This window comes from Rhinolophus sinicus, chromosome 16 (assembly GCF_057876585.1).
Source record: "Rhinolophus sinicus isolate RSI-liver-muscle chromosome 16, RSI-T2T, whole genome shotgun sequence".
NCBI lineage: Eukaryota > Metazoa > Chordata > Mammalia > Chiroptera > Rhinolophidae > Rhinolophus > Rhinolophus sinicus.
The window spans coordinates 54,806,403-54,819,106 of NC_142516.1; the positions used below are offsets into that span (position 1 = coordinate 54,806,403).

At 36.5% G+C, this 12,704-nt stretch overlaps 1 protein-coding gene across 50 annotated transcripts in view; it reads right to left on the reverse strand.

The window, feature by feature from the left end:
* Positions 1-12,704, reverse strand: part of PTPRD (protein tyrosine phosphatase receptor type D) — a 2,065,421-nt gene that overhangs the window by 99,285 nt on the left and 1,953,432 nt on the right. For 33 of the 50 annotated variants that reach the window (XM_088793168.1, XM_074330438.2, XM_074330432.2 and 30 more), the window contains 2 exons: positions 11,285-11,326; positions 10,681-10,778 (listed from right to left, as the gene is read on the reverse strand). In XM_088793168.1, coding sequence (XP_088649294.1) covers positions 10,681-10,778; positions 11,285-11,326 — 140 coding nt within the window. The remainder of the gene's footprint in view (positions 1-10,680; positions 10,779-11,284; positions 11,327-12,704) is intronic. The other 17 variants (XM_074330442.2, XM_074330440.2, XM_074330439.2 and 14 more) reach the window with 1 other exon arrangement.

Below are 12,704 nucleotides of genomic sequence, written 5' to 3' on the forward strand. Positions count from 1 at the left end.
AAAGCAATATACAGATTCAATGCAATCCCCATCAAAATCCCAATGGCGTTTTTTAAAGAAATGGAACAAAAAAATCATCAGATTTGTTTGGCAGCACAAAAGACCCCGATAGCCAAAGAAATCTTAAGAAAAAAAAAAATGCTGGAGGTATCACACTCCCTGACTTTAGCTTGCACTACACGGCAACAATAATCAAAACAGCATGGAATTGGCAGAAAAACAGACACATAGACAAATGGAATAGAAATGAGAACTCAGAAATAAAACCACATAGATATGGACTAATAATTTTTGACAAAGAAGCAAAAAACGTACAATGGAGAAAAGACAGCCTCTTCAATAAGTGGTGCTGGGAGAATGGGATAGCCACATGCAAAAGAATGAAACTGGCCTGCTATCTGTCACCATGTACCAAAGTTAATTCAAAATGGATCAAAGACTAACGCATAAGACCTGAAACAATAAACTGCATAGAAGAAAACATAGTTATTAAACTTATGGACCTTGGGTTCAAAGAGCGTTTTATGAATTTGACTCCAAAGGCAAGGGAAGTAAAAACTAAAGAGGCAACCAACTGAATGGGGGAAGATTTTTGCAAACAGTGCCTCCGATAAGGGGCTAATATCCAAAATACACAAGCAACTCATGCAACTCAACAACAACAAAAAGAAACAATCCAATTGAAAAACGGGCAGAGGACCTGAAGAGATATTTCTCCAAAGAGGACATACAAATGGCAAATAGACATATGAAAAAATGCTCAACATCACTAATCATCAGAGAAATGCAAATAAAAACCACAATGAGGTATCACCTCACCCCAGTTAGAATGGCTATCGTCAACAAGACAAATAGTAATAAATGTTGAAGAGGCTGTGGAGAAAAAGGAACCCTCATTCACTGTTGGTGGGAATGCAGACTGGTGCAGCCATTAAGGAAGGCAGTGTGGAGGTTCCTCAAAAAATTACGAATAGAATTGCCATATGACCCAGCAATCCCTCTCCTGGGTATCTACCCTAAAAATCTGAAAACATTTATACATAAAGACACGTGTGCTCCAATGTCCATTGCAGCTTTGTTTGCGGTGGCCAAGACATGGAAACAACCAAAATGTCCTTCGATAGACGAATGGATAAAGAAGTTGTGGTATATATACACAGTGGAGTACTATTTGGCGGTAAGAAAAGATGAAATAGGAGCATTTGTGACAACATGGATGGATCTTGAGATTGTAATGTTAAGCGAAATAAGTCAGACAGAAAAAGCAGAGAACCATATGATTTCACTGATATGTGGTATATAAACCAAAAACAACAAAAGAACAAGAAAAATGAGAAACGAAAACTCATAGACACAGACAATAGTTTAGTGGTTACCAGAGGGTAAGGGGGATGGGGGGTGGGGGGTGGGAGATGAGGGTAAGGGGGATCAAATATATGGTGATGGAAGGAGAACTGACTCTGGGTGGTGAACACACAGTGGGATTTATAGATGATGTAATACAGAATTGTACACCTGAAATCTATGTAACATTACTAACAATTGTCACCCCAAGAAACTTTAATTAAAAAAAAAAGTAAGTACAAGAAAAAAACATTAAAAAATCCAAACATAAATAAGCTTTGAATATTGAGCATTTAATTGCAATTTGAAGTCTAACAACTACACAAGTTCAGAAATACTAAAAGGCTACACACGCGCGCACACACACACACACACACACACACGCACAGACACACACACAACACACACCCTGGTTTTGAACATAGTGTTTCTTCTAGAGTGAGCTGCTGTGTCTTTGTATCCTACTAGATTTGTTTACAAGATGCAGAATGGCAGCCAGCTGGGAAGGCACTCTCTGTACCTTTATATCTTACTTGGTGAAGCTGGTCTTTAACTACAAAGAAAGAAAGCATCTTCTCAAATTGCCAACTGGCAGGTCTATCTCTACTATAAAAACTACACTGGGAGATTAATCAGTAGGTACTTTTAAGTTAAATATGAGGAGTCTGTATTAAAATGTATTCACTCTGTACTGCCAAAACATAATAACAGTCTATTTTCTGAGAGAAAAGGGCCTGAAAATAAGGCTTCACTGCTGATAGATCAGGTGGGCATGTTGACCGAGGAAAGCTGCTCTTTTTACAGAAAGACATTCTTTGTTCTGTTCACTTCTGTTGTTGATCCTAGCAATTTTGATCACAACAGTTTCTATGAGCTATAAATTTGGTTAAAAATCGATCCAGACACACACTTTGGTTAATCACCTGCTGTGGTGCCCAGTGATGAGCTTGTTGCCATGTGGCCAATGGCAAACAGAAGGCATGACACCTGATTAAGGGAAGATTGTATCTGAACACAGAAAATGATTAACTAAAGGAAAGGGCAACATAGTAAGTGCTAATGATATTGGTTTAAACTAGCAAGTTTTTTCTTTCCTTCCTTCCTTCCTTCCTTCCTTCCTTCCTTCCTTCCTTCCTTCCTTCCTTCCTTCCTTCCTTCCCTCCCTCCCTCCTTCCTCCCTCCCTATTTTTTGTGACTCATATGTAAAAAATATTTTAAAATAGAGGCTTTTCCCTGATCTATTGCACTCTTCAACTTTGCATAATACATAAAAATAGATCTCTGTCATCCTCTACTTGCTTACTTCAGGAAGATGGACGAGCCACTTCCAAGAAAAAGCCAGTGCATTCAAAGCTAGCAAAAAAGTCGTGTGTGTGTGTGTGTGTGTGTGTGTATGTGTGTGGTTTCTTGTTTGTGTCTGTGTAGTGCCCCAATGAATGTTCACTCTCCTGAGTTTACACATGAATTATAAACTAACTCAAAGCAGATATGACAGGTGGTTTTGCATTATGGATGCAGCAGGTTTACAAAACATTTAGTAATGAAAGCTTTATGTGTACGAATGTACTTTGGCATACATGGTCAAATATGCCAACAGCCTTTTCCTAAGGAAAATAGAAATGTTTTGTTTTGTGGCCATTGCTTTGATGACAGGCAACTTTGTCCCTTCTATGGAAAAATGCAATGTTTACCACTGGGAATGAAGAAATTGTCCATGGAGAAAAGAAATGCATTCTTAGCATGCCAGGAAAACCACTGGGTTTTCCCAGAGGTAGTCATGTAATCCAAATTGATAAGTATGACATTTTCACAGAAATTGTTAACATAAATATTGTTCTAGTTGAAGACTTAGGTTTCTGAACTCTATAACCAGGGCACAGTGAGATCAAAGAGTAAAATATTTAGATGTCTAGAGCAGGTGAGTTAAGGTACAGTGTTCTAACAAGAGGGCGTGAGTTTGTGACCTGGTTCATCCACATACTAGGCATGTGACCTTGGGAAAGTCACTCTTCTCTGAACCTCTTGTTCTTTACCTCTGAGATGAGAGGGTTCAAATACATGATCTTTGAAGTCTAGTCCACCTCCCAAACATTTACAAAATATGATCTAAGCAATGTATTTAAACGTTTCTATATCTCTTTGCACTGTTTTAATAGATTCCATTATTTGTGAAGGAAATGTACCTTTTTTCTTTACCTATCTCACTAGAGTGTGGTGACGATTTTAGCTTACTAGACAAAGGTGCCACATAAATGCAGTTATTAAAAGAGAAGGACAGGACACTGATATCTGAAATGTTTCCGATAAGAGGTCCATTATTACCCGCACAGACAGGAAATATAAGGGCATTGACGTGAGTACAGGAAGAAACTCTGAGCACATTTGGATGCTAAATGCTTGAGGACATATGAGCAGTGATATCAAAGATAATAGAACTCCAGAGATGACAGCAAAGACGTTGGGACTGGGCTTCATGATTGGGAACAAATTGGTGAAGGGTGTCCTTTAGGTAGACCTTCTTTCAATCAGTTTCTTGCCCCTCTCTAGTCACAACTAAAAATACTGCTCTCTTCAGAGTAATTTTAACATATATGTTTCACAGAGTACTACTAAAACAGTTAACGATGACAGATTTGAAATTAGATATTTGATAACTGTTCATGCCTGTGTAACTGCTCTGGCAGGTTAGACTGGGGTTCAAATGGTAATTTGTTAGTCAGTTGTTAGAAACGGGAAGAAAATTTGCTATTGGAACTGCGTTTAAAATAAGAGTTATTCTCTCAACCTAGAACACACAATGTACAAAATCTATAATGTATTGTGTTTCCCTGAAAATGACACCGGGGGTTATATTAATTTTTGCTTCAAAAGATGCATTAGGGCTTCTGTTCAGGGGATGTTATCCTGAAAAATCATGACAGGGCTTATTTTCTGGTTAGGTCTTATTTTCAGGGAAACATGGTATCTGAAGTAGAATATGTGACCTAAGAGATTATTTCCATGTGAAAGTGTATTAATATCTTGAAAACCAAACTGGGAGCTAGTTTCACATCTTCTCTGACTGTAGCTTTTCTTGCTTGTGGTCACATGACACCTTTATGTCAGGGTGTTGACCAATGGGGGTGAAGTGAATATATACAGTCATCAATGAATTAATCCTATTTCTAGAAAAGAAGGAACTTATCTACATAACTAAGCGAGAAGGTTGCTTTCCTTTCATTCACTCCTCACATTGCAAAAGACAGTTGTACAACGTGCACAAGTCAGAGCATCCGTATTTCTAACAGTGCTATTGTATGCTTAGGTAGTTTGAATATGTTTTCCTAAACTAAGAACTGCTTTATAATCCCCTAATTCTCCTTCCTCTCCCGATTTTCTCCTTCTATCTTTCCATTGTGTACATTAGTGACAGATTAACTTTCTGAGAAACCACCTTGTAATTATGCTTTGTATTCTCATCATACTCTGTAAAAGCTTTTATCATAGGATTGATTTTATTATAATTTTTCATTGGCATGTCTGTCTGTTCAATGAAAGAGTAAATTACTGGAGGGCGGGCGTTGTAGGAGCTTAATAAACACTTCATTAATTTACTATATTAGTAACTATATTAGTTTACTATGATTATATTCACTTATTAATAACTGAATATAATTACCTCTTGACAAATATCTTTCTTAGGCTCTCTGTATAAAAAGTCCAAGCTTTAAGCTACTATTTATTAAGCCCCTTATACATGTGTATGTGTGTGTGTATATATATACACACATACACTTATATATACACATACTTATATATAAATCATATATATATATATATATATATATATATATATATATATATATATATATATATAAATCATATGCGTGTCCTGGAATTTATACACATATTGCATAGTCCCTAATTCTCATGGTGACACATTTCACAGATGAGAAACTCTCAGAGGATTATATAACTGTGCAGGGCTATATAAGTTACAGTATATTCAAGTCAAACTACAAATTTGTCTGGGTCCAAATCCCCTGTCCTTTCCACCATTAATCCTCCGCCACTTCCCCACCAATGAGCTTGGCTCTGAAAGCTCATTATAATTCTTGGCCCTTATTGCCCCACTTCATTTCACCAAACTCTCCACCATAAACACTTAACTCCATCATAAGAAGACTTCTTCGTGCTCCCTAAACCTGCACATAGGCTTTATCATCCAGAGGTATCACCGGAGTATTTTGCCGGTAAAGATTCAATGGGCTTGGGATAGTGCCCAATGTCCTGCATTCCCAACAACCTCTCAGGAGATACCGAGATCGCTGGCCTGTAGTTCCCGCTTTGAATAGGAAAGCACCAGAACATTCTTTGCCTGCGTGTCTATGACACTTCCCTTGATAAAATTTCCTCACTCTTAGTTTTCCCCCAGTTCTACTAACAGCACCACCTTTCCTTTAATACCTTTCCCAGTTCTTCATTGCACTCTGACATTTACCAAATCCCAGCATCATTCCACTAGTATTTAGGATTAGCTCCTTGGGAGTTTCCCTGTTTTTTATTTTATTATTATTATTTTTAATGTATATCTATCTTTGCCTACTACACATCCTGAAAGCATAGCTTTCTTATAACTTCTATATTCCTCTCAGCACTTAGCATAGCACTTTTCTGTAGTAGTATGGTAGATAATTATTGGCACATCCTTCTAGTTTAGAAGCCCCCTTCTATAGTAATTTCCCTCTCTCCAATCCAAGGGAAGAACCAGATCTACATAGGTGGGCTGTTAACAGCTATGTCCTAATGTGTGTCTCCATAACAAATGAGTCAATTGGAGTTCAGAGTTTGTTCTCTGGCATTTGGAATTTGACAAGAAAATGTTTTTTTCTTTTTTGAGGGAGTCTCCATGTAAACAAAAGCAATCAAAGGCCATGTTTTCTACATCTGAATGGGAGAAACAAGAAACTGGCCTATACAGAAGGAAGAACGAAACTATCCCAAAGAAACACAAAGATGAGACTTCCAGAAAAGATATCAGGAAATCTCTATAGTCCTCCAGTTCCAGATAACAGTTCTTGAAGCATACTTGTATTATTAGCCTTTGGCTCTATAATAAATAGATCATTTATAAATAAATGCATAATAAAACAAACAAACACCCTTTATTTTCCCTTAAGCAAACTCTATGGGCTGTAGTTACTTGTAACCAGCCTAATATAAACAGGATTTGTGTAGATAATATTAATAATGATAATGCTGTGATGCTGTCAAGTGAATCTCACACACTAGTTTATCTGCCATCTCAGGAAATGGTGAAATGAAGACTGGAGGGTCATATTCTGTAATACACGATCCTAAACCAATGATGTGTCTTAAATTGAAGTCTTCAGAGCAACTGCAGCAGTCACCTGAAGTGCTCTTTTAAAATAGACATTCCCTGGGAGAAAATATTTTCAAATTATATATCTAACAAGGAGTTACTGTCCAAAATATGTAAAAAACCCATATAACTCAACACCAAAAAACTCATAAAAAACTCATAGAACTCAACAGCAAAAAACCCAAACAATTCAATTAAGAAATGGGCAGAGGAACTGAATTGACATTTTCCAAAGAAGACATACAAATGGCCAAGAGGTATATGAAAAGGTGCTCAACATCATTAATCGTAAGGGAAATGCAAATCAAAAGCACAATGAAATATCACCTCACCTGTTAGAATGGCTGTCAACAAAGAGATAAGAAATAAGTGTTGGCGAGTATGTGGAGAAAAAGGAACCCTTTTGCACTGTTGGTGGGAATGTAAATTGGTGCTGCCCCTATGGAAAACAGTATGGGGGTTCCTCAAAAAATTAAAAATAGCACTATCATATGATTTAGTAATTCCATTTCTGGGTCTATGTCCAAAGGACATAACATCACTATCTCAAACAGACATCTGCACCCTCATGTTCACTATAGCATTATTTATAATAGCCAGAACACGGAAACAACCTAAGTGTCCATTGATGGATGAATGGACCAAGAAAATATGGTGTGTGTGTGTGTGTGTGTGTGTATGTACCATTTACAAGAACATGGATGGTTTATATACCACATAAATCAAAAGCTACAAGAACATGGATGGACCTTGAGAGCATTATGCTAAATAAAATAAGCCAGACAGAAAAACACAAATACTGTATGATCTCCCTTATGTGTGGAATTTGAAAAAAAAAAAAAAAAAAGAAAGAAAGGGAAAAAAACAAAACATCTCAGAAACAGAAAATAGATTGCTGCTTGCCAGAGTCAGGGGGTAGGGGAAGGGGAAAATGGGTGAAGTTGGTCAAAAGGTATAAATTTCCAGTTATAAGATCAATAAGTTCTGGGAATTAATGTACAAAATGATGACTATAGTTAACAATACTATATTTTATATTTGAAAGTTGCTAGGAGAGCACATCTTAAAAGTTCTCAATGCAAGAAATAAATCGTAACTATGTGAGGTGATAGATGTTATCTAAACTTATTGTGGTAACCATTTTGCAATACATACATATGTCCACTCATTATGTTGTATACCCTGGACTAATACAATGTCATATGTCAACTATGCTGCAATAAATCTGGGGAAAATACAATGGATGTCCCTGTTTACCACTGCTGATCTTCTAAACCAGCATTTCTAGTGTAGGGAACAGAAATCTGAATTTTAATTTGGCTTCCAGATGTTACATAGCATTAGCTAGGACTTTGGTAAGACCTACACATACTATTCTGAATCATTCTGAAGATTCACCTCCTAAAGTATTGACTTTGACAGTGATATCAACTTTAAGGAGGAATTTATTCCCTGCATTCTAGATGCCATCCTCATATTCTGGCTACTTGAATTCTAGTAGGACCCTGCAGTCTCATATCACAAAATGAAAACCCAAAGTACTTGTGACGACCTTCAAGATGAAGTTATGCTAAATTCTCAGGCCCCTACTTCCACCTGTCATTGAATCCAATGTCTCAGCCCAATGCCCTTTACAGTAAAAAAAGTCTTTCACGTGATTTAATAATGCTGTGCTACAATTTCAACCTACTTCCTCCTATTCTGACCTCAGGATCAGTGCAAACAGCCTCATGCCTTTAACCCCCATTTTAGTCTTAGAATCACAGTAACAAATTTATCTTCACACATTTTGAGAGGTGTGAAAAAACATGAATATAGTGATTACGACAAAATGAGATGCTTAAAATCATGTGCCTTTCCTCCGTTTTCTTCACTGAAAAACAGTAAAGAAATATATCCATATTTATGTGGATAACAATATGTGCCAACACTTTTTTCAGCGTTGCTCTGTGTCCTGAAATGTTATGTAGAGGCCTTTATCCTATTACCACAGATGAATACAACACTTAAATATCTCCTTCATGGCTGTTAAGGCACAGTAGAGTCAATTCATGCCCAGGGAGCTTTAATCAAAGATCATCATCATGATAAACGGGAAAGAGTCAGTGTGGGCTTCATGTCAATGGCTACTGGGGGAGTTTTTAACGGGAGCCATGCCAGCATGCAGTGCATAACTACTTTCAAGGAGCACTTCTGATCTAATGGCTAAAATGACTAAATGAGTATCATTAGAATATCTTTACATGTAGCATTTCTGAAGAAATTCCATATTTAAAAGAGGCCAGTTATTGTAGTCAGTGCATACAACTGAGATTGCTTGAGTAAAGCAAGTATTGTCAGTGGTTTAAAGTTATATTGGTAGAGAGTGAATTAATGGCTTATTCACAGGTTGAGCTATCAAATTTTAGCTTTTTCTGATACACTATGCCATTCATAATTATAAATAAAATATTAAAATGGGCCAAGAAGAACATATCACAGCAAAACAATACGAAGGATCAGGATAATGCTAAAGTACAGTTGGAGAGGTGAAAGATTTCTGATTTGTGAAAACTGACACTTAACTAAGAGGTTTTTATGTTGCCCCATGTGGCATTCCTCATATGCCTTGTTTTCTTTCTTAAAATTCAATTTGCAACCTCAAGCCCCAAACCAGAAACTACAGAAACTGATTTAAAGAATACTGAATAATTTATAAAGAGCCATTATGACCAAGAGGAAGAACAGGGAAGAAATAAGAAGGACCAATTGATAAAGTAAGACATTTTACAACCCAGTGTGAGTTTCATAAAATTGAAAATGTTCTCCTGAATGCTTGGACCAGAATAAAGGATAATATAACTTAACCAATGAGGGGGAAAAAATCCAAACCAAAAAACAACAAACCAGACAAAATTCTTTGTGTTCTATTAAATCTTTGACAAAGATGTTAGAGTATACAAACTCAATAAAAGGCTATACAGCACTTGAGGGTGGAGGTGTATGGGGCTACAGATAGGTTTGGCTTAGCTAGCACAGTAATTTAAAATAATGAAAATTTGGATATTTTAAGACATTGGAAAGTTCATGCAAATATCCAGATTGGCACAGGTCCCACAGTTCCACATTCACTTACTAAGATTCTTAGTAAGTGAATCAGTAGAAACTGTTTATGGTAGAATTTGGGCTGCTCAGGAACACAACAGCCTTTGTTGTTTAGAACAACTGCAAGATTTTAGTTGTACATTCTAATCTTTTGCTAAGTTAAATTTGGCCTAAAATAATAATAATGGTTCGGTTATCATTAAGGCATGAATTGGTTGTACTATGTGTCCCCGTTTCTGGGGAAAACCTGGAATATACAGTTTTACAACTTTCTGCATGATAAATGCCACAATATCCAAATACACACCACATACAAAGACTTTTCATTGACTTGCATCAAGAATTCACACAGCACCCTACTGGATTCTGAAATTTTAAGATACCATTCCGTTCGCCATTGCTTCCAAACAAGTAACTTTTTGAGAACATATGACTCTTTTAATAGTAGATCTAGCATTATTTTAGATGAAGGGTAAAATCCTGTATAGGCACTCAATCATAACAGTGTTTTCAGGCCATGAAAAACTAAGAGTACTGAGAAATCTACTTATTCCCTTTACTCTCTTTTTCAGTGAGGATTCTCCCCATTGATCAGTGTATTTGGCACTCATTTGGTACACTGGGAAGCTTATTCATTCAATGTATTTTATGAACTTAAAACCAGAAAAGATAAATCAACCTTATTAAGTAACACTGAACAAATATAAAATATTCAATGCCATTTAAAAGTGCAACTACTATATTGATTGAACAGACACTTTTATATCTGATGCTGAGTCACATTTAAGAGAAAAGGCACTGACTGATAAAGTTAATTTTCAAGAATATGGTCAACATGAAGAAGGGGACAGCAATGGAAATTACTGTTAAGCATAAACAAACTGAATTACCTCATATTCCTGGGAAAACTTCAAGTTGTCATTTGCTTTCAACCTTTCAATGTGATCTGCGAGTTCCAAGATAGGTATTGGAGGATGACTAGCCATACCTATTAAAAGGAAAGAAGAAACACATTTGAAAACAAATAAAAAATGATACTAACTATTTCAAAATATAGAAAATACTATAGTTAGAAATGGCCTGAAAATATGTGAGTAGTAAAAATGTTTTATGTGAGGAAGCAGGCAGATAGTTTGGTTACTCAAAGCAGGACATGCTCTGGAAGGATGAATTTTGTAGCCAAATGAAAAGTCACCAAGCATAATTCCCAAACTAACACTCCTGGTGTAAAAGAAAGCGTTATTGTGCTATGAATCAATGCAGTTAGCTAGCGGAGAAAACCGACAGTCAGGCTTGATGTCAACTTCTGCTTTGAGTAATGACTATTATGTCATTTCAAACTCCTTCTCCTGCACTGTGTGAAATGGAAATTGTGTGGCATTAAATGGTGTACAGTGAACTAAGAAAACAGACACTGAGAAAGGCCTAAAAGGGAAAGAGTAGTAGCTTGATAGGAAACATAAAGTGACTTATGCATAATCAAGGGAAACTAACTTGAAGAATGAAGGTTACCAGGGTAACCGGAATCATCTGAACCTGCAAAGGAAATGATGGTGTAAATAAAATAAAATAGAACGAATTTGTTAAAAAAAAAAAAAAAAAAAAAAAAAATGAAATGTATAGTCTGCTATACTTTTTTAAAGGATTACTAAAAAAATACAGCACATTTTTTACAGGATTCAGTACACATTGTGACTTGATTAAGATCGCTTTAATATTTCACAAACCTAGAGGTGACTGACATTCACATGCAAACATGGACACAAAGAATGACATGCACCACAGCTCATAGACAATTATCACTGATAATGACAAAATCAGACACCAAACTAAATTTAAAAAATGTTTCCACTAGTAGCAGATTGTAGGGGTTGGGGTTGCAACCTTTTTCTGGACATTAATAAATGGCCACCCTAACAGCTTTATGGTATTTCACCCAGGTCCCATTATTCAAACCCCAGTACGCCTACAATCTACTTCAGGTGTAAACATCTTTGTCCACGAATGGGAAATGAACGCAGGAAAGTGAGCAAATAGTGAAAGAACAAGTAGGGGAAACGGGTGGAAAAAGAAAGAAAGGCGTGACAGAGGGAGGGGCACACCTTAGTTCAGAGGGCCAGCTGAAGATATATCAGTTTCACAGATTCTATTAAAAATAATCCACTTCTAATTTTGGTGATTCCCATGTCTTTCCAATGTTTTCTTACTTTTAATATGATTTACATTTTATTTCTTTCAGATTAATTTTTTAAAAGTAACATGAGAGAGAGTACTGCTGACTTCTGTCTTATAGATACAAATTCCAGCTGGCTAGATAAAACTTGAACTAGCATGCCCCCAGGGAGGACTCTGAAGCAGAAAATGAATGAGGGAGGGGCTCAAACTGGAAGCCATGTTGACATTCGCTGTCTTTGGGACTCTTTGGAGGGTGTTAACCTATCATATGACCATTAAGTCAACATGACATGTGATTACTTTATGGGCATTTTAGAAATTATGCCATTATTGAAAGTCACCCAGTAAGTTCTACTATATCAAATGTCAAATTACCAATGGTTCTGGTAAGTGAAAACTACTTTGCTTCTTCTAGCACAGTGGTGTGAATTTTTTGATGTTTTAGCATTCGTGGCTACGAAGGTTGGCTTCCAGTCAGCTAAGATCTTAATGGAAGTGCCAATACAAATGAGAATGTTTAGAAGTAGAAACTCTCCATTGCTGATATAATTATGCACATGGACCAAGGTGTTGGAGCCCATTTCTGGAACTTTTCTATATAGATGGTAGAATTGAACTAATTTACATTCTTTGCAGGAAGTGGATGGGTGACAGTGTTCTGATAATTAAAGTGATCTTATCCAGATGAGGCACCCCCCAATGACAAGAATGGAAATGCAAAGGCACAAGAGACTCTAGG